The 21,648-nt window shown below is 38.5% G+C and overlaps 3 protein-coding genes and 1 non-coding gene across 5 annotated transcripts; 1 reads left to right on the top strand and 3 right to left on the bottom strand.

The window, feature by feature from the left end:
* Positions 1–2,493: 2,493 nt before the first annotated feature.
* ppdpfa (pancreatic progenitor cell differentiation and proliferation factor a) lies at positions 2,494–4,560 on the bottom strand. The gene is made up of 5 exons (XM_041799763.1): positions 4,398–4,560; positions 3,347–3,449; positions 3,156–3,233; positions 2,982–3,075; positions 2,494–2,892 (listed from the first exon to the last, which is right to left on the bottom strand). Exons 2-5 carry the CDS (start codon positions 3,399–3,401, stop codon positions 2,769–2,771), a joined length of 351 nt encoding a protein of 116 aa, XP_041655697.1. The 5' UTR covers positions 3,402–3,449; positions 4,398–4,560; the 3' UTR covers positions 2,494–2,768.
* Positions 4,561–5,206: 646 nt separating this feature from the next.
* On the top strand, positions 5,207–5,278 carry trnae-cuc. Its single transcript has one exon. It is a non-coding gene; the product is annotated as a tRNA-Glu (tRNA).
* A 750-nt stretch (positions 5,279–6,028) lies between these two features.
* Positions 6,029–9,863, bottom strand: LOC121517965 (tumor protein D54-like). The gene is made up of 9 exons (XM_041800089.1): positions 9,788–9,863; positions 9,188–9,303; positions 8,900–9,048; positions 8,579–8,626; positions 8,100–8,201; positions 7,198–7,224; positions 6,611–6,646; positions 6,468–6,516; positions 6,029–6,381 (listed from the first exon to the last, which is right to left on the bottom strand). The coding sequence occupies exons 1-9, from the start codon at positions 9,807–9,809 to the stop codon at positions 6,304–6,306; spliced, it is 627 nt and encodes a 208-aa protein (XP_041656023.1). The 5' UTR covers positions 9,810–9,863; the 3' UTR covers positions 6,029–6,303.
* A 5,288-nt stretch (positions 9,864–15,151) lies between these two features.
* On the bottom strand, positions 15,152–19,217 carry dnajc5aa (DnaJ (Hsp40) homolog, subfamily C, member 5aa). 2 transcript variants are annotated; one of them, XM_041798642.1, is made up of 5 exons: positions 19,085–19,217; positions 18,095–18,223; positions 17,785–17,998; positions 17,530–17,701; positions 15,152–17,438 (listed from the first exon to the last, which is right to left on the bottom strand). In XM_041798642.1, exons 2-5 carry the CDS (start codon positions 18,202–18,204, stop codon positions 17,332–17,334), a joined length of 603 nt encoding a protein of 200 aa, XP_041654576.1. In that variant the 5' UTR covers positions 18,205–18,223; positions 19,085–19,217; the 3' UTR covers positions 15,152–17,331. The 2 variants fall into 2 exon arrangements, with proteins under 2 accessions (XP_041654576.1, XP_041654577.1); XM_041798643.1 differs by having other exon boundaries at positions 15,152–17,435.
* Between the last annotated feature and the right edge of the window lie 2,431 nt (positions 19,218–21,648).

The following is a 21,648-nucleotide window of genomic DNA, read 5'->3' as shown; positions in this document are numbered from 1 at the left end:
AAAGAACCAACTGAGCTGACTCTGTGAGACCGTGCTTCTTCTAAACTGTGTGTATCAGATGACGTGTTCATGATCTGACCTGGCTGGGCTTTGAGCAGCAGGCCTGAGGGGGCCTGGGGAGGGGGACAAGTGTGCTTCAGCCTGGTATGAAGCACCTGTGCCTTGGTGAGTGGGCCTAAAGATAAGCGCAACAGTAATAGTATTATTGGCAGTGTGCAAACACAGACACTGGCCTCATTTAAGCATGCTCCAGTTTGTGGCTATGCAGATACTGTTGACTTATGCTGCACAGGATAAACACGTGCATCTCAAAAATGAGTGCATGCATCAGAGTAATGTTCTAGAGTAGTGATACTCTTTTGTGATGATTTATGGCTCTTTTGTTTGAATTTGAAATATTATTCCCCAGAAAACCTTAAAAAAGGGGAAACTCTGACCTTAGAAACTAATTATTAATTACAATTCCATTTTTGCTACTTGTTTTTGCCACTTTTTGCCCATTTTTGCCTCTTTTATCCTGCTTTTTGCTATTTGCAATTTCTTTACCCCTCCTTTGTAATTTTTGGCCACATTTCACCAATTTAAGCTGCCTATTGCCATTGAATGCCACTTTTTTATTCACATTTTTTCCATTCTTTGGTGCTTTTTGCTCATTTTAGTCACTTTTCTCTCATTTTTTGTCATATTTTGCCACCTTTAGCTTATTTGTATCACCTCTTTAACCCATTTTTGCCACTTTTCACCACTTAGATTGTGGCTCTTGCAAAGGTATTTTTCAACAGTTGGCTCTTTGGTTGAGCAGGGTTGAGTAACACTGTTCTAGAGGGTCCACATTTTGAATTATAATGGGTTAAAGCTTGAAATGTAACTTTCTGAAATAAATCATGGGTAAATCATCTATTTTTTTTAGATGCACCTGTGTTGTACTTGACATTAAAGGATATTTAAATGCATTTTAGTACTGTATCCTATACTGGTGTTTTTAAAGGCATTGGCTGGATTCAGGAGAACAGTCTGTGTGGAGAGAGTTTGGATAATCTCATTCAGTGCTTATGTAGTTTTAGTAAATGGTTAAAAAAAAGGTATTTATATATGATGCAGTTAATATTGAGAATTTGGTGAGAATTTTCAACACCATATGGATCACATGGCTAAAGCTCAGTCCCAATATACCCCTTGCCCCGACTCCCCAGTAGCCCTACACCCCAGCACTTTGCATATTCGTTCCAGAGGGTAGGATGTCCTGATTCTTGTTTGTAAGGAGGGGTACGCGGGGAATGCTGGGGGTTTTCCAGAGGCAAACTCCAAACCAAGTGTTGTGAAAAATCATTGAGAATGCCTTGCCGCGCATTAGCAAGATGGCTGCTCAAGGAGTGTTTAAATGTCAGTAGTTTTCTTGTAAATAAAGTTTGAAATCGCTGACAATAATCCAGCATCACACTTTAGCATTGATTCAATGCGTCAAGGTCCTTTTGATTTTGAAAAAGCATTGTCTCATGGTAGATATGTCCAGTATTGTTGTTGCATCTGTTATTGTAAATGCCGTGGGTGACTGCTGATGACATACGAGGAATCTTGAAGGGTCATCCCATTTCAGAATGGAAGTTTCCACAGCCTCTTGTAACTCTTTTTCAAGAAGCAAGGGGGCACTCGAAATATAGGGGAAGGGGTAAAAGCTAGAAATGGGACTCAGCCTTAATCTGAATGTAAATTTCGGAAAAGCATAGAGTCCTTTATCCTGCCACACTGGAACCCTGAAAAGTTTACCATCTCTCTGTAATGTGAGCTGACGATGAACTATTGGCTACTGGGATAGGTTGAAATCAGGATCCTGTGCCGTGTTAACACAGGCTCGCAATAGTTCAACTTTGATACACAAAATAGTGAATGATATGAAGAAATCAAGACGCAACTCTATCAACTACAGATGCCATGTAGTTTTGCATGGTTTCAATATAGAATATGACATTTAACTGGTGCACAGAGGTCACAGCTGTTGCTAATTTCCAACTCTATCCCTAATCGGGCCTTTGGGTCCAGGCAACATTCAGCAACGTATTCCACTTAACACTACGTAGGGTACTTAGGATATGGTAAAATGCATATTTATCAATATAAACAACCCAACATTAAATGAACCAATCAAAAATGGAAATTTAGCGAGCATGTGACCTTTATTTTGAAAGTTTTTAACTCTAATTTACTTTTGTTTTAGTTATGTTTTCCAGATGTTACTGCTTTTGAGTGAGAATACTGTCTAAATGTACACTAATCGACCACTTCATTAGGTACACCCATCCAACTACTCAGTAAAGCAAATATATAATCAGCCAATCACATTGCAGTAACCATTGCAATTAGGCAAACAGATGGGGTCAAGACCAACTGCTGCAGTTCAATCTGGGCATCAGAATGGTGAAGAGAGGTGATAAGTTCTCCATCCAGTCCATAACCAGTACGCTCCGTGTCATCAATAAATCAACATCAGGTTTGTTTTTGTCTTTAAGCATTTTATTTCATCAACAGTGTCAAGATACAAGAATAAATGAAAAAATGTACACACTTGATATCTTTAACCTTTGGTCATAATAAAAAGATACTATACACAGGCAAATATGAAAAGCAAACTATTTACTAAAGATACGAGCACCTTCATCTCCACCATCTTCATCCTCATCTCCTGTGGAGGACTATGAGTTGGATAGCAAGCTGAGGGTGAGAGAGGCATGAGGGGGGTTCAGGGCGGGACGGGGGGCAGGCGGGTGGGTCTAAATAGATGTTGCTGATGATTCAGATTTCCCACTTTCACTACTCTCGCTGAGTTGTCTGTTCAAAACCATTTCCCTGGCAATGCAGGTCACCTGGCCGTTAGCCACTGTGTAGCTTCTGTTCCTGCCACACAAAAAGGAACATTAGTTTAAGCCATCATTGATTGAATTATCAGAAAGGAGAAGGCTGCGCGCATGTATAAAAGTGCTTACTTTTGATTTTCTGATCCATTCTGCATGCCGGGCTGGTTTGGTTTTGCAAAGAAAAATGAGGTCCACCAGTGGCCAGAGTCTTGTCTTGGAAGTCCTGCAGAGGGAAAATGTGTTTTAGGCAAGAACCTGGCTTTCAAAGACTAAAATTCAGCCTTGCTCTTTCTTTCTTCCTACCTGGATGGTGTGGAATGATCTCTCCTGTGTACTCTGCACTTCCACAGGAGCTGTTGCTGGAGGCAGACCCAAGGCGCCCTGGAATAAAAACATAAACACTTTCTTTAAGTAAAAGCACTCAAAAGAATGAAAGAAATATACAAGAGCAGGGCTGTAAAGAATAATTGCATGCACATGGCTGATTGACTCACTTCTGTAGTAATCATGGGTGGCGATGAGGGAGCCACTTGATGGAATTGCTGCCATTTTCTCCGACCTTAGGTGAAAAACCGCTTAACGATGGAAAATGGAAACCTGGAAAAGAAATGGAGGGAAGGCACAATTAGGCTTAGAATAACATTTTCAATTGATCCTGTTTGATTTTATATTGCTTGCTTTTTTCTTTATCAGTGCTTCAGCTACCATATACAGAAGCATATCTGCTGCACACATATCACTCGGTGAAGCTTTTGCTACGTGCATCTATGCTCTCAGTGTCCCTCCACTGCTGTCCAGAGGCCCTCACTGTTGTGCAATAAATGCAGAAGCAGCTGCTTCCGAGAATCTGGTTTCTCACGACTCAGATAACCACAGTGTTTGTGTGGATGCACATGTCCAGCTGAACGCTGATATGTTGGTGCACGGGATGGATCCGTGACCATGGAAGACTGCCATGAAGAAAAAATTTACATTGGAAGAGTATTTAAAAAAAGACTTTTCACACTTTGACATTACAAAAATAACCCCTAAAACTCAGCTTATTCTTTCTTGAATGCACTGATAGTTCATCAGCATGTTTCTCATGTAAGAAAATGAGTGAAAATCATTATCTGAGAGCTGATTTCATGTTTTGCAAGCATTTCAGACTCTTGAAACTAGAACACTTTATCTGTCTGGGGTCTGAGAACCAGCTGAAGGCTGTAGAGCTTAGCAGCAGGTGAACAGCAGATGGCTTTGGGGATTTCAAGGGACAGACAAGTAAGCGTCTAGAAAAACAAAGTGCTGACACATAAACACCCCTTATAGACTGACTTGAGGTCAACTTTACCTAGAAACTGGGTATACTAGCTCTATGTGCCCAAATTAATGAATGCTTTCAAAGAAATTTGAAAAATGACATCTGTTAACTTTTTGTAGTAAATACTTTTGCATAAAAGAAACTCAGTTAAGTATGATCCCTGAGCATACATCCTGTCTGTAAACGTGTATGGAAGGTCATATTTACAGAATAAGAGCTTAACTGACATTTAATAACAGACCTACCTTGAAGGTGATGAGGATGATGTTTGCTCCTGTTGCGGTTGTAAGGTGCGGATGGCTCGAAGTAGAAGAGGTGTTAGTTGTTACAAGTGGCCCATTTGTGGAGGCTCTCTCAGTGTTGACCCTGTCGGTCAATGTTACCTGCTAGCACTGAGTGGGTGGAAGGACGACCAGGATTATATAGGGTCCTTCCTCGGCGCGTGCTGTTGAGGCACGGGGCGGAGACTGTGTCGGCTCGAGTTACAGAACGTGCTGTTGTTCTTTTCGTCTGTTAGGAGTCATGGGAACTCAATGACACCAGACAACAAGAGAAGCTTTGGAGAGGCTTTAATTAACCCGTTGATGTCAGAGGCTAACGGGCAAGGTCGACCTTCAGTAGTGGTCAGATAGCTCTACGTATTCTAGCGTGTCTGTTCACTGAGAGCTATGAAGACTGCGGTGTATGTCCCCAGAAATGCACTTAACTTTAACGCGGAATCTGACTCGAGCTAATGCTCCACAGTTCTAGACGGTAGCCTAGTTAGTTTGGTCAAATGAACGAGTCTGACTGAAAGTTTTTGTGGAAATGCTATTTAACCTTTGGGGACATTGAAAAAGTTGTATTCGGCGGTATTGTTATTGCCTTAACATCACAGACGTTAACGTCCGAAGGCAAAAAATGCCGGTTGTTGAAGATGGCTGATTTGATTACCTAGAACTCTCTTGAAAGAAAAGTAAGGTCGATGGGGTTAACGTATCGACGCCACACATTTTATTCAATGGAATCCATTATGTACCTACAAAAACTGTCGATTTCTCTACGTGCTTAACTGTCCCTGGTGGTCTAGTGGTTAGGATTCGGCGCTCTCACCGCCGCGGCCCGGGTTCGATTCCCGGTCAGGGAACACCTTTTTCGCGTTCCATCTAAATACCTGTTTTAGTAGAATATGTTGGTAAAAGCTATAACAGCATCTAAACGCAGTTGCAAATCCTTATCAATGAAAACCACAGTAACACAAATAATGTTAATAAATTTTGTATTAAACATTTCTCATGTACATGTGTACAAGCACCTACTCTTTAGACAGCAATGCTATTTATGTGTAATTCTTCTTTTTTTAAAACTGTTAACTTTTCTCTTGTGATACTTTACTGTACCTTTTTCCAAGTACATTATGTAATTAGTTTTGTTTTAAAATATTTTGTCTGTTGAGAAGGCTCCCATTGTGTTTCATTATGAAGACTTCCTAAGCAGCTATCAAAGTAAAGCCTTGAACTTAATACAATATTCCTAAAGTTGTATAACTTGACCTGTGAAATCTCTGCATTTCTCTTAGCTGGGTTATGTATCCGCTTTTGATTTCACTTAAATGGATTAACTGCTGCATCCAGTTTCCACATTATAAAACAAGCCTGCTAGCATGTTTGAAGCCTCTAGTGCCACCTAAAGTCATAATAGAAAATGAGGAAATAACTGACCTAAGTTAATTCAACAAAGTTCAATGAGCATTAAATACAACACACAAACCATTCAATTGACTTTAATTGAAAAGTCTCAAAGTACAAAAATATTTCATTTCAATGATCTTTTGTTTTGTTAATGTCACAATTAATGTCAATGAATGCATACTGTAAGCAACTTGGCTCATTAGAGAAGTACACTGCTCTGTTATGTCAAAATAAATATATCTTTAATTACATTTATCCAACAACATATTCACATATTAAAATACAATTTTTACTCTGAAGTTGACAGTAATTTTAAAAGTTACGGCACACATTCTATGAGTTGAATTGTACCAATGCAGCAGTCAGAAATAACAATGAACACATTTAAAAGAACAATGGAGGGAGAGAGAATTTTTCATAACTTTACAAGCTATGAAAACACTGAGTACTCATTCACTGTGATTTATTTCAAGGGTCTTTTTCATGTGCTGTGGCGTGAGAATCTTCTTTCAAACCCGGTGGTGGTGCCGTTATCTGTCGACTTGCCAGTCACTCTGTCCTGTTGTGATTGACACAGAAAAACAGGTGATCAATTCTCACAAACACAGGAAGAACATTGTGTGCTTGATTGACATGATAACTTACCTTCACGCTGCCAACCACTTCCTCGAATGACTTGAAGGTGTTTGAGTGTCTACAGAGATGCAAGAAGATAAGGTCACAAAATGTTCTCTTAACCACAATTGCAGCAGATAATTTAGAAACTGCAGCAAAAAAAAAAGTTGTACCTCATGGTTGGTACACTGATATTGTGGCTCAGGGAGCTGGAAAGAAGTAGGAAGGAGGCAGTAGGAGCTTTTTAGTGGCAAGTAAGACTTCAAAACATTGAAAAAATACAAGATTTACAATCAAAACAAGCACACAAATGCTTTGGTTTGATGGTTCAACCAATCATTCTTCATATAGTTGTATTTTTTCATTGCATATATATATCTTAAGCTCAACTGTAAAAATACGTTAAAGAATACAAGAAATTCTAGCCTGCACTGGCTGTAATTTTTACAGCATAATCAATTTACACTGAAGCAAACTGTGATTTAAAAAATAAAAGGACCAACAATTTCAACAAAGATAAAACTTTTCTTATCTTAAATACTAAACTACTATGGCACTAGAAAGGTCATTTTTATACAGTAGACCCCATATCACTCTGCAAAAGTCTTGGCTGTACAAAAATGAAGCCAACTGTTAAGTAGCTATATTCTACTTTACTGATATTCAGATCACACTAGCACATTCACACATACTGGGACACATTTAGCACAATTTTTCAGTCTACTCAGTGACATTAGTGGTCACTGCTCTCAGATCTTACCGTGGTGGGCTCGGGAGAGGTAGAGCTCTGTTGAGATAAACAAAGATACACAGATGACGTCACACAGGCGTGTGTTACCGCATGGGTGAGAACAACAGACTTATCAGATAGCGCTGCAGACGTCCAGCTGTACTAGTGTGATTGGATTATGTTTGCTTACTCGCTAAACCAAAATGTAATACATGAAGCCCTCCAACTTTGAGTGAATCCCTGCCTGACAACTCAGTTATCCTCATAGACTCAAAAACAGGATCTTCATTAAATTGTTGACATCTTCACAGAGAAGTCACAGAAAAAATACTGAGCCAGGATGTTGAGGAATTAATATTGCCATTAAAAATAACATTTGGCAGCCAGTTCTGAGCCAGGTGAAAAAGATGAATCCCTTAGATATTTTGTTTGATAGTTGAAGTTTGATCTTATGTTGATGATTATAACTGGTGTAAAAGGGAAGGGCAACATGTGGGATTGGATTCTGTCCTTAAATTTAGTAAAAATTGTATCCAGATGTATAGCAGATTGCATTTTGTTAACATGTAGAAAATTGATTTAAAAATACTTTGATTGAAATAATACTAAGAATTTGGTTAAAGTCAAATCCTGGTTAACATCTGCTAGAAAGTGATTTTTCGGCACTCAAAAAGCAGTGTTGGAGATTGAGGAAATTTTGCTAAAAAAAAAAAAGAACAAAATAGACAACAAACATTTTTTTGTTTTGATATTACCAATCTTAATTTTGTGGTTTTCCCCTTTTTCTTAAAAAAGGTTTTTGATTTCAGTTTAAGTTTTTTTTAGTTTAAATTATGATTGTTTTTTTATTTTTTGCCAAATATATATTTTTTTGTCAGAACTTTATGTTTTCAGGATTTAAAGAGTAAGAGCTAGGCCTCTCTAGTATATACCTCATCACTGCCAGCCTCCTTGTGATGACCATGCCCATACTGGACAGAGCAGAAGATGTCACCTGGCCTGCATGAGAGAGACCCTCCCGTGTCCTCAAATATCTAAAGGCAGAAAAAAAGAGCATTATATGTCAGAAACTGATAGGAAAACAACACATTTCCAGTGCTAACTTATAAATAGGAGAAACCATAGAGAAAACAGAAAAGTATATATTTCCCATTCTAAGAACAGATATGAATCAGCTAACAACAGGTTGATATACAGTACAGTGGTGGTAACAGTGCATCTGTCTGTTCAACCAGCGCTTCAGGCTGCTTGTTAATACTACTGCTCCTTGTGCTAAGTCAAGTTGTAAGACTATTAACAGGCCACAGATCCTACTTGACCTGCAAAATCCCATCACTTGTTTCTATGTGGATCCTTTTTTTTAACATGTGAGCAGCGTACAAAAACAACAGAAAACATGATTAGCACTCACGCATTGGAATGGCTGATGTCATCCAAAGTGGCCGAGGCTGTGAGATATCTGAAACAACAACAGGACATGCACAGCTCTGTAGATTATTACCTCGACTTAAGGCGGAGACCATAACAGCTATTAGTAATTAGTGTACTCTGTGTGGTTATGTAACCATGCCACACTAAGACAATGCGTGGCAAACGCCCTGCCAGCAGGGTGTCTTAAATCAGATAAGACAGTGGAGGTGCATAGTGGAGCTTAACCATACGACAGATCGTGTTGGCATTTTACGCAACAGTGAAAATGTTTCATTCAAACTGGTCAAAAAATGCAACTTACGGGGATGAGGTCTGGACTTCCTGCCAGCCTTTGGACAGGTTATGTTTGATGTTACTGAGAGGACCCATGCCTAGCTGCCTCCTGATGTCTGATGCATATCTTTCTTTGGCAAAAAGCACCTGCCGCAAGGTCTGAATTTCTTCCTCCATCTATGGGGAGAAAACACAAAACAGCAAATTCTATAAAAACAAAGCAGTGACCAGAGACTGTTAGACATGTTTATTTTTCTGATCACAGAAACCTTTATTATTTTAACAGCCTTTAAGGTAACATATTGTGTTGAATCACCTTTATTAGTTCAACTCGTAGATTGTCTATATCCTCCTCAGTTAGTTCTGAGGGTGACAATCCATTTTCTGATATCCTTGTAGGGAAGTTCATGGTTGAAGAAGTAGCACCGAAACCTAACAAAGACGCAAAGGAAAAATAAACATTATACATTGGAAGAATTAGTAACACATGGGAGAGTGTCAATGAAAGCTCACAAATGAAGCTTTTCTAGTGAGATACTTACATAGCTACATAGGTTAAGTACAACGCGTTTAACTTTTTACGTTTGTATAGTATACTTTATATTTGTTTATATTAGTTTACTCATGAGTAATAAGTACAAGCCAACCGTTAATAAATGGTAGTATATCTTAAAATACGGTAACTATAAACGGTCGGAGCTGTCCATAGTTCTGAACTCACTTGACTGTCTAAATAAAGCTAGCTAAAGCTAAAGCTAACGTTGGCTACCTGTTGCGCACGGACCAGCCGTTAGCCATCGTCGACGGCACAACAGCAATAAAATCAGGATTTCCAGCGACTCAGACGATTCAAGATACATGTAAAAAATTAATCCTAACTAGTAAAACCTCTATGTATTGTTTTAGATGGTCCTACCTGGTCGGTTCATCGCTGCCATTTTAAACTCGGAGTGTTTTTAACTGCTGACCGATTTAGCTGCCTCTCGTCCCCATCAAAACTCTGCTCAATGAGGAGGAGGAGGAAGCAGCTAACAGGATCAATGAGGCTGTTTACACCATAGCTTTACTCACAAACCTTGCACGCGCACACAGGCGTACACACGTGCACTGTATAAAGTGTACAGTCATCCAGCAATAAGAGTTGATTTTAAAATATACAAAATAAGTCTGTTATAACACGAAATGTTGAATGAGAATCCTCCAGGCCACATTCATCACTCATTTAGCTTTAATGATGGTCGTTTCTTTATCATTTAATATTACCACATGCAGAAATCACAATGTGACGTACATTTCCTTAATTTATTAGTTATAAAAAAAGTATTTTGATTAGTGTGACCACATTTTCAACTCTCCAAACAGGGTCACTTTAATTCCATCATATGTATGAGCTCATGGCGCATTAACACACCTATTAACACAATTTAAAGCGCCTCAGCAGAAGAAATAGCATCTTTAAAGATCAACCAAAACTTGTAAAAAAAAAAAAAAAAAACAATTAGACAGCACCAGACAAAAACACACAAAATAAAAGGATTGTGTTAGTGTGTTATGACATAATCATTTATAAAAGACAGAATGGTGACATGCACTGAGACACATTCTTCAGGTATATCAGCCTTTTATCATTGCACTTAATATTTTACAAAAAAGAAAGAAATAAACCCTGGCAATGATAAAATGTTTCAGCTTAAAAATGGTCTTCAGCTAAAAAAAAAAAAAAGAAAAAAAAAGCTGTTTAAAGTAGATGTCACCAGCATTTGCCATACTGGAGTGGGGCATAATATTGCTATTTCCAGCTTGTATCCATATGAAATCATTTTCATCTATCATCCATGAAACCTGTATTAAAATTTAAGGTTTTAAGAATAATTATATTCATATTGACTTTGACTGTGTTCAGGGCTTGACATTTGCACTGGCCAACTAGCCAAATGCGGGTGGATTCCGGCTGTGGCACGTACCAGATTGACTTCAACTAGCCACATTGGCCAGTGGAATTTATCAGTGTCCCAACCTCAGCATTCTCTGATGGATATTTGTCTGAGTGAGATTTAGATGAAACCAGCTGCATTTCTGATTTTTTTGAATAACGTTAATTCAAAGTCAAAGTTTTAATATTAGTATAAACTTAGTATCCATTAAAGAAGGAAATGGAGCATGTGTTTCATCTCATACCAGACATACCCAATTTGCATTCTCACACATAGTTTCCAGTCAACACAGCTGTGGCCAGTGGAAATGCTCAGTGGCTAGTAACTTTTCATAAAGAAGTAGCTACGTCGGCCTGACTGCGTGAAGAAACCCCTTGGTGATGTACTAATTTTCTGTGTAAACAAGTGAAAAATGTACAGCCTGTTTATCCCACAGACTTAAGATCTGTTGTAAATGAAAGCGCCTGCTGGTTTGGCAGACAGTGTAATGATTGTGATTACGGTCTCTCCCTTACACTCTAACTTTATTTCACATAGTATGCATTGGAATGAGAAAATAAGATACAATTCAAATCTTTCTTTGGGCATAATCTTAATCTATTTTTTAGATCACTGATAAGTTGGTAGAACTTAAAGACATGTCTCCATCTGCTGGCAACATGTGGCATCACACTTGAGCAAATCACATTCATATCTGGAGGCAGGTGAGCTCAGGGTTCAGTCACCTAAAGTTGTAAATACAAGTAAGAACAGTGATGTTCTCCACTTATTGCTTATGCTCTGGCAAAAGGTCAAATTTCTTAACTAAGAACTAAAAAAAGTGTCTTTTTTTAAAATATTAATTTGTGTAGCGTCTTGCTGCTTTATGTTACTAAATCCTTTACCTTTTAAACACATTTTACTTAAAGGCAACTCAATCTACAGCACGGCACTTTTAAGCTTTGTACTGTCCCGTGTAGTATCCTGCATTTTCTCTTTAAAAAAGTCAGATCAGTTAGATTCACTGTTACAGAAAACAGTCATTACATATCACATTAAATGGTGCTGAACTGACTTATTTATCATTTAGATACTTTTAGAAATTCCATCAAGTCTGATTAAAAAAGTGCAGTTTATGACCAGAAACATACATTCTTGCACAATTACATACTTACAAATGCTGCCAGATAGATCACAGACTAATGCAAATACACCCGCAGGTGTATGCACTTATTTTATTAATATAGCTATGTTTTAATAATGGTTTTGCACATACATTTTTCAGATTTTACTCTTATTCTATCAGAGTTAATAAAAGGCTTTATAAAAATTAAAGAGCTGATTAAAGTTTTATGCACCTGCCTCACTCAAAATTATGTTATAATGTTCACAACAAACTTTCTTGCACAGTTCATATCATGGGTCAGACTTGGTTATTCCACTGTGCTATTTCCTCATAGTGGAGCAGTGTTAATTTTGAGAGCAAGTTTTAATTTTAGCCTTACTCTTAAAATTAGACTGTTTATTAGTCTTAACCACTTAGTATTCCAGGTGAAATGAGTGAAAAAGTCTCACCTAGGTATACCCAAATTAAATTGAATGTTGTGTTTGAACCATTTAGAGTAAAAGCAAAAGCAAGGTGTCTTTAGAAAGGTAACACTCTGAAGTTCCTCCCCAAACTGTCAGGTTGACTGTAGCTTCTACAAGTACTGAGTAATACCACATAATTCCCTGTCTGACTGTTTATAGTGAAACAGAGGCCTGTAGATGTCTGGAGCTGGGAGGTATTAGCTGAAAATCTCAACTGGACCAAAGAATGAAGCCTTAGCTAGTTCAGGTTCAAAGTTGATAACAAAAGACAGAAAATGAGTCTTTTACATCTGTTTTTATGAGGAAAAGTCCTGGTGTTTTCAAACTGGCAACTGCAAAAAGGATCAAGGCTGGTAGATGTTTGTCTGTATAGTATTCCTCATAGCTAACTGCCTAAAAAATAGACATTATTACTGCAAATACAGCAGACTACTAAAAACAAAACCAGTCCGTGGATCTTTATAGATAAAATCATGCTTTTGGCCCAAATATCTGACTGGATTCAGATTGTGTGGATTCTTTTTGATGCAGCAGGGCTGGTTTTGATGGATTATTATGATCAGGATAGCTTCTTGTGGTGAACTGTGCCACTTCTTTAATTTTTTATTTGTTGTCTGACAAATGCATCAATTGCGGCTGCTGTGGTGATTTTAATCTGATATTTTTAAACGGTCAGAATGCTGGGAATCTGATCTTTCTACTGGTGTATAACATGTTATGTTTACATTTAGTAAACTACTGTACAGTTGCAAGAAAAATCTGCCAGCTTGCCAGTGGGCCTCCAGAACTTTATGGGGTTAATACCATTTTAGTCATTTCTACTCTTTGTAGTTTTAGTGAACGGAAACTTGAAAACATTTAAGTCCAGTTATGGTCCATAGAAAGTGATTATATTCTAGTTATTACTTTTTGGCAAAACCTTTAGTCTCATTCCTGAATCTGGGGCTAAATTATACTTGTGTGTTGTACACACTCTGCCAAACCTGGGATCCCAGCTTTTTTTTTTTTAATTTATTTATCTATTTTTTTTTACATGTGAGAGGCAGAAGAGCTACAGATGCATCATGTTTGGATGGATTTACCCGCAGGGGGGAGATATCAGGTTTAAATGTACAAAGAAAACAAAACAACACTTTATTCTCCTTCATGAAAACTAAACCTACTTTTTGTACAAGTTTTAGTCATTAAAGATATATTAATTTTTTTGTATATTATTTGTTTTTAATGGGGACAAAAGATCGTCATCTAAAGATTTTTAGTCACACTTTTAGTCGACAAAATGACACTGTACTGGAGCTGTTGCTAGTGTGTAACCTATTCTTAAAACTATTGTCCAGAATCTACCGCTACTATTTGATTTGATCCTCCACATAATTAAGTGCTCCAAGATGATAATTTTATGTTTTGAGAAATTCTGATATGAAATCAGGAGAATGTTTCACTTCTATGGCAGCAGCAGATTTTCCTAAACATTTTGCCTTTTCTCTCATTTCCCATTTGTAGGACTGTAAAATCAGTGCACTGTTTTCCAGGTTTTCCAGGTCATATGGGAACCCTGCATGTAGGGTAGACCTGGCGTGATCTTGAAGACAGTTTGACAGTAGAATCACAAAAATGTTTGCTTTTTTTAATGCAGGGGTGTCAAACTCAATCACAGCAGGGGCCACATTCTGGATTTAGGTCTAACCTGAGAACCTAACAGGGTCAACATTTAACTATAAATTCTCAACCTCACTTTCACCAGTAATGAAATATGAATAAAGCACTAATAATAAATCATTTTGAAATTGAAGTCAAAAGTTTAAAGTTCAAGAAAATTATTTAAAACATTGACATAAAAGGTCAGAACACAAAAGCAAAAGGGTAAACATTGTGTTTTAAGTAAAATTCATGAGTTTGGAAAGTCAAAATATGAGATAAAATTCAAAAGCATGAGTTTAAAAGTCAAAATGTTAAAGTAAGAGTCTAAAGTGTAAAAATATGGGATTACACAGCCAAAGTTAGGGGTTGAAATGGTCAAAATATGAGGGGAAAAAAAGAAATAATGAGTTAAAAAGGTCAAATATGACTTAACATTTAAAACTGTGACTCTGAAAGGTCAAAAATAATTATGATATAAAAAGTAAAAACCATGATTTGAAAAGGTTGAAGTATGGAATACAAAGTCAAAATCATAAGTTTTAGTCATAATTTTCAGAAACATGAAATGAGAGCGCAATTTTTCTTTCCAATATTCCTGTTTTTTATCTCTTTATTTTCACTTTTTACTTTTTGAGACTTTGATGACTTTAAGAAGGATTTTTTTAATTATCAAGGTACAAGTTTACATTTTTATACTGGGGAAAATCTGCAGACCTCATATGGAAGGGCCAGTTTTAATGGAAATATGCTGTGATCTTGTGGGCCGGATATTACAGTACCACAGGCCGGATTTGGCCCCCAGGCCTTGAGTTTGACACCCCTGTTTTAATGGGACATTGTTGATAAAAATCAAAAAGTTGAATTTTTAAAATGGAAGAAGGTAAAAAACAAAACTAAGCTTTAATCCATGCTTACTGCCACCAGTGTTTATGTGCTGTGATTTAATCTGTATGTCTTTCATTGTTATACATTAGATCAGTCACTGTAGCCTTCATCAGTGCAGTCAGATCTTTTTTCTCAAACAATACCAACAAGAACTGACAGTGTTTTTCTCCCTGTGAGAAAAATAAGACAAGGACACAATGTTCAGGAACATTTATTCAACAACAGCAAATCAGATCAATGATCCACTTGTTTTCTTCCAGACACACAATTACCATGCTACAACAGAAACGTTAAGGTTTATACTTTATATGGGCCAAGTGTATGTACAAGCGACCTGAACCATTAAATCATTCCTTGCAAAATGTAATGGTTACATTACAACACCATACCATTGAAATTATAGCTGATCATCATTTGAAACATGACAAAGTATGAAATAAATAAAACTCCAAAAATGCATCATATAACCATTTCACTATAGTTACACTATATACTATGTTGTATTTTTATGGAGTCATTTCCTGATCATTGATCTATTATAGTTTTTTTCAACACACAGTGCATTCAACTTAGAACATTTACAGTAGCATTTTTCAGTATCTCAATGAAAAAGCCATGACAGGAACATCTATGTTGAATCAAGGGTTACAGGAAACATCATACAAGGGCCACAGAGGTCAACATCCATACCGTTAATAGCAGAGGGTGGGCGACAGGAGCTCACCAATTGTAAACCATTAAAACACATTTGTAGCTGTTATGAAAACTGACAAAGTGGCGAAGATGTTCATGGCAATTTATGGCAAATTTGCAAATGTGTTGCAATATATGCAAATTCAATAATATGAAAAAATCTAGAGTCACTTTTACTTGGAGCTGCCTGTAGCACTGGCTCACACATGATATGCCGTACGAGCTTCTTACTCTGTGAGGATTCAAAAAAGTCAACAATGATAAACGATCACAGCATCGGACAAAATGTCAAAGTCATTAGACTTCAGTTCAAAACACAAGGACTAAAAACGTGATGAAAAAATCATTTTTTCTCACTACCTAACATACTCCCATGTCAGCTTTATTTCCCAGCCATGAAGAGCGTCACATGTTTTCTCACATTACATTAACCACTTAATACACTCAAGACAGCTTAGAGTTAAAAACATGTCACCCTCTGAGCCAGGGCTGCTGCTGCTGCTGATCATCATTCCTGCATGTTCACAGCTGGAATACCTGCAGCTTCTTGGCTTCATTATATATCATTCAGTAAACAAGAATTTCAACAATAAGATTTAATAAATGCATTTCAATCTCATTAAGTTGTGACATCTGGAGAATAGATTATATATACAAAGGGGAGCAGACAGCGGCCCTTTATCATAATATTCTAATAAAGCCTTAGATTCTTTACCAAACTGTAAACAAATTACAAAGGATGCCATCCTAACTCTTGTTAGGCTTAAATGAAACAACAGCTCTACATAAATTAATGATAAATAAGCTAATCCACCTGGGCTGAAACTGCAAACCAATATAGCAGTAAATAAATGTCTTTCAACCTCAAATCTGCAAGAACAGGCTGAAACAGAGCTGAGGCAATGACAAAAAGCCAATATTAACTAGTAACTAAAGTAGAAAATATAACAGCAGCCGGTTTTGACTGCAAATAAAGCTCTGCGCCTTGAAACAATCTCATAATTCACAATAAAAAACACTCAGGGGATCTCACTAAAGACAGTGCCAAAGACATACTGTAGGTTTGACAACTGCAGGTGGCATTAAAATAAAGAGTACACATGAAGTAAGAATTGCACAAATATATGACAACTTTTTTTGAATTGATGGCACCAACCGCCTCAGCAAACAACTCATCTCTCTAACCTGCACCTCCCTGAGCCATGGCTCTCCTTAGCTTTAGCATAAAATATAATCAACCCCTCCTCCTTCACCTCCTTGTGAGCTGTACTCATTTGAAGATATTGCACGTACTACATTATGAGTCTTGCAAAGTAAAAATGTTGCTAAAGACAAAAGAAAGTCTGGAGACCATGTTTGATAAACAGTGCATGCTACACCATGATGCAAAATGTGGGAGAGGGAAAAATGGGGGGGGGGGGGGGGTAGGCGACCTGTGTGGTTAAAGGCCAAGAAATACAAAAGAAGAAACAAAAAGGAAACAATTACGCTGTTTCTCTTTTCTTCTCGCACTGGGAGGGGGGGGGGAGGGGGGTACGTTGTGGGCCAATCAGGGAGTGGTGTAAGGGGTGTGACTTCATTAGTTCCTTTCATGGGCCATGCTTACTAGTCCCTCTCCTCCGCATGGCTCTCTTTCTGTAGTGGAAAGATGGATGCCCCTCTTTTTATTCTTCTCACTGAGGTGGAGCAGGGAAGCAGGCAGGACCGCAGGCCAGGATTGTCAAGGGGGGACAGGAGGTTAGTTGAAGCCGGTGTCAGTGTGGTAGGAGTGGTACCCATCTGATGTTAACTGGGTCGTCTCTGTGGCTGATGGTTGCATCATTATAGGGTCACCCCCAGCCTCTACTTAAGAAACACAAACAATGTTTGATTTTAGCACCGCTTACCCTATTTATATTACAATAAAAGACTGCCAACACAGGTAATTCACTCTCACCTCTCTCATCAGACTGCAATTGAGCCTCTAGGTCCTCAGGAGACACGTAAAACTCCTGGTCCGGGCTCTCCCGAGGCCGTGGTTTACACCTTCCACAGCAGCAGTTACAGCAGCAGCACAGGCAGCAACAGAAGTAGCAGCCGGTGGCCAGGCCGCAGAATACAAACAGAGCCTGCAGGCAACAAGATTCGTATATGAAGCGCCAAAAATAAAACTTTAGGATGAAAAAGCAAGTAGTATTTAACTGAGTTTTACCTTTGCCCACCAGCTCGAAAGGACAAAGTAAGTGTTAACATTCTCCTCTCCAAACTGTTCAGCCACATATAGTCCCAGAGAACCATATTTGTCATAAATGTTACGCTTTGTGGGGTCGTTTAGGATTGCGTGGGCGTTGTTTATCTCCTTGAACTTATCAGCTGCCTCTGGATTGTCAGGATTCTTGTCAGGGTGGAACTTCAGCGCCAATTTCCTGGTGTGCAACATTTCAGAAAAGAGCAAAAATATTAACATGAGCAGAGCATATATTTGAATCATTGCACAAGTTACACGATGGAGGGAGCCTTACCTGTAAGATCTCTTAATATCATCCGTCGTGGCTACCTTCTCCACTCCCAACACGTGGTAGAGAGACTCCCCGGCGGTGGACAGAGAGCGCTGCCTCTGGTGCTCAGCCATGATGCCTCAAGTCCACTAGCTTGGGAAAGACACAGAAAAGAAATGCACTGACTGGGATGCATGAAGTGCTTTATGAGCAAATCCAGGAGGCAAGATAGTGAATTTAACTTAATATAAACCTATTAAAAATACCAAGACCAAAATGAGGTCTGTGGGATTGAATCCTCTGGGCAACAGCTGGCCTCCATTAATACATCTGCCCTGTGAAAGCTGTGTATGGAGAAACACCCATTTCTTTTTGAATTATGTGAACATAAGTCTGGAATGACAGAGACATGTAAGGTTTATAACAGCAGTTTAATTGTTTTAATGAAATTGGACAAATGCTGTCTATGGTAATGATTATACTTGAATTAAAGCATCTTGGCAGGGCTGCTGCCCCTCTTACTGCTCTAAGTAAATCAGTCGCTGACATCTTCACGTGCTGCTAGAGGAAAAAGATTTATCTTAACAAAACTGCTGCTGCATGACAAAAAAAGATTAAGCTATTCTTGACAATGTAGCTGCTTCCGAATGGGTGTCATCGTGACAGAAATGAATGGCCACTGGTCTATTTGAAGCCCAGTACATCCTATTTCAGCATTTCCCCCTCTAAACCAGTCAGTTCTGTCCTGGGTGTGTCAGATCCTCCTTTGTTTCAACTCGCATCTCGTTGTAAATTGTCTATAAGAAGGATTAAACCCTGAGAATACGATGCTAGGAGCATAATCTCTGTGAAAGCATCATCGGTAGCACTGCTATAGCGCACAGCATCCATGTTGGTTTGCTTCCTGGCCTGTTCTTGATGCAAGATAGGGATGGATCGTCAGCATTTATTTTCAAGGGCAAGGGGCAGCGTTTCGAGGAAAGAAAATGATCGACATGCATCTTTCACGCTCACCTTTCACTCGGCTCTGATGCGCTGCAAAACCAACGATCCCAGCAGGTTGTAATTTTAGGCAGTGTGGCGTGACTATGGCTGCATCTCGCACGTACCCGGACCCTCTCTAGCTCCCACTACGCAACCATGGACAGCTGCAGCAGTTCGCTGGCTCCGCCCCCTCCCCCGAACACCCCATGGCGGCCCAACGTGCGCGTGCACGAACGGATAGAGATGATGGAGAGAGAGGATGCTGAAAGTGAAGGCTACAGCACTGCCGAGCACGGCTAACGGTCCGAGCACGGCTAAAATAAGCTAAGATAAGCAGAAAAGCCTACAGTACAGTGGGAACCAGATTTGGCCAGTTAGTTTCTGTGTTACAGTTACAGTTACCGTTCATTTAACAAATTGCTGCTGGAAAAATCTAGAAAATCTGCCAAATTAGCAAAAGCGAAATAAAACAACAGCTAATTTAAGATGCACCAAATTGAAATGTAGTTGTTTAGAATTTAGTATTTTTTAAAGCGATTTCCTGTTCCTCAGGAGCACCTAGAGGAAATTCCAAGAAGCAAAAAAATTCTCAGTCCATTAGAGCAGTGGTTCTCAACATTGGGGTCGGGACCCCCATGGGGGTCGCTAGACACTGAGAGGGGGTCTTCAGATGCCTTAAAAAACTAAGAATATGTATTTTTCAATTACATTGTTGCCACTCTTCACCAATTTTGTCCATTTTTAACCAATTTTTAACACTTTTTTCCTCAATTTTTGCAAATCGTACATTTTTACCACTTAAAACCCATTTTTATCCATTTTAAACCTTTCCTGTCGCTGTTTTTCTGCCTGTTTTTGCCACTTTTAAACCAATTCTTTCCACATTACATCTAATGTTGCCTCTGTTGACCCATTTTTGCCCATTTTAACCACATTTCACTATTTGATATGCTCATTTTTACCAGTTTAACCCATTTCTGCCAATTTTTCTGTCTCAGTTATAGCAATTTTTCATCCCATTTCACCACATTTTTTATCCATTTTTGCCTATTTAAAGCCATTCAAGCCTCTTTTTAATCCAACTTTACCATTATTGCCAATTAAACCTTTTGTTGCCACGTTTGCTTACTTTTTGCCACATCTAACCCATTTCTGCTTCTTTTAAAATCCAATTTCACCACCTTTCCCACCATTTTTGCCATTGTTAACCTATTTTAGCCATTTTTAACCCATTTAATTCTGGTTTTAACAAAAGGGATTTAGATACTTGTTTATTGATGGAAGTGGTTAATATTCAGGTAAATATAAGACATGGATACCACAGCTTAACTTTACAATAAACCATGATTTTGCTGACCTCCATGGTCCCCAAGTCTGGCTTGGCCCCAGAAAGCTCCCCCCTTTATCCCCCCTTATGGGCGGCATTGTCTGCACTTGACTATTCTTGATTGTGCATGGCTGTGTTCAACCACCTTCAGGTGCGGTGGGGGTCCCCGGTTTCTGGCCCCTTTATTTTTGGGGTCACAGGCTGAAAAGGTTGAGAACTACTGCATTAGAGCATTTCACTACATGCATGAAATAGATCAATAAAATGTAAAACTTATTTCTGATCATATTTTCAAGTAAAACAAATGATGTCACTGGTGGACTCAGAGGGGGGCGGAGGCCCTCCTTCATGTCCTAATGCAGCCTTTCTTAACAAGGGTGCCGTGGTACCCTGGGGTGCCCTTTGGCGTTGTCAGGGGTACCTTCAAAATGCTTTAAAATCAGCCAAAAGTGACTATAAATCTGCATATCATCAGTTCTCATGGTGTGATGAAACTAGTCTTATACGCCCTTTTCCTGAAATCACATTAGCACATGGTTCAGCAAATAAACAAGCTTATGCTAGTTCTGTGGCTGTGCAAAAAAAATTCAAAGTATGGTTTTTAAGGTCTACATGACCAGTCCATTAAAATAAGTCATTTAAATTGTTTTGAGAGATTGATTTGGAGATTTATACTTTTAAATGATATTACTATATGAAATTCTTGGCAGTCATGAGGACACGCAAAGGAATGTTAGTTTTTGTTTTTCAATCATGACGTTTTCACAGGGTTAACTTGGTGACTTGATATTTTTATACTTTAAGGATGCCTTGACAGAAAAGGTTGAGAAATGCTGCCCTGATGTTTGAAAAATAATTGTAGAAGTGCCCTGTTGTATGTCCTATGGTAGATAAATACAATAAATTGTTCCCTCTAGTGCCCTCTCAGTGGACAAAATTTAACAAATTGCTTCTGGTGCCATCTAATTGGACAAAATTTGGCTAAGCTATTCAAGTGGACAAAATTTGATAGAGTTCCTTTTTAAGGGCCCTCTAAGTAGGCAAGGTTGACAAAGTGCACTCTAGATAGACAAAAGTTGACAAAGAGCCCTCCTAAGGGCCCTCTTAACAGACAAAAATGGACAAATTGCCTCTTAAGTTGCCTCTGAAAAAACAACAATGGCAAAGTGTCTTCTTAAGGGCCCTTTAAGTAGGCAAAAGTTGACACAGTACCTTCATAAGGGCCTTTAGATGGATAAAAGTTGACAAAGTGCCCTCATAAGGGCCC

The sequence above is a fragment of the Cheilinus undulatus genome, linkage group 11 (genome assembly GCF_018320785.1).
Source record: "Cheilinus undulatus linkage group 11, ASM1832078v1, whole genome shotgun sequence".
NCBI lineage: Eukaryota > Metazoa > Chordata > Actinopteri > Labriformes > Labridae > Cheilinus > Cheilinus undulatus.
This window is presented reverse-complemented; position numbering and strand designations above follow the sequence as displayed.

Coding starts and splice junctions, on each gene's coding strand:
- ppdpfa (XM_041799763.1), bottom strand. CDS start 3,401: ATGGCAGCAATTCCATCAAGTGGCTCCCTCATCGCCACCCATGATTAC. Junction 3,234..3,346: donor CACCCATGATTACTACAGAA/GTGAGTCAATCA, acceptor TTTTTATTCCAG/GGCGCCTTGGGTCTGCCTCC. Junction 2,893..2,981: donor AATGGATCAGAAAATCAAAA/GTAAGCACTTTT, acceptor TTTGTGTGGCAG/GAACAGAAGCTACACAGTGG.
- LOC121517965 (XM_041800089.1), bottom strand. CDS start 9,809: ATGGCAGCGATGAACCGACCAG. Junction 9,049..9,187: donor TACGAGTTGAACTAATAAAG/GTGATTCAACAC, acceptor TTCTCCCCATAG/ATGGAGGAAGAAATTCAGAC. Junction 6,517..6,610: donor ATCAGTGTACCAACCATGAG/GTACAACTTTTT, acceptor GCATCTCTGTAG/ACACTCAAACACCTTCAAGT.
- dnajc5aa (XM_041798642.1), bottom strand. CDS start 18,204: ATGGCTGAGCACCAGAGGCAGCGCTCTCTGTCCACCGCCGGGGAGTCT. Junction 17,702..17,784: donor TTTCGAGCTGGTGGGCAAAG/GTAAAACTCAGT, acceptor TGTTGCCTGCAG/GCTCTGTTTGTATTCTGCGG. Junction 17,439..17,529: donor ATTGCAGTCTGATGAGAGAG/GTGAGAGTGAAT, acceptor GTGTTTCTTAAG/TAGAGGCTGGGGGTGACCCT.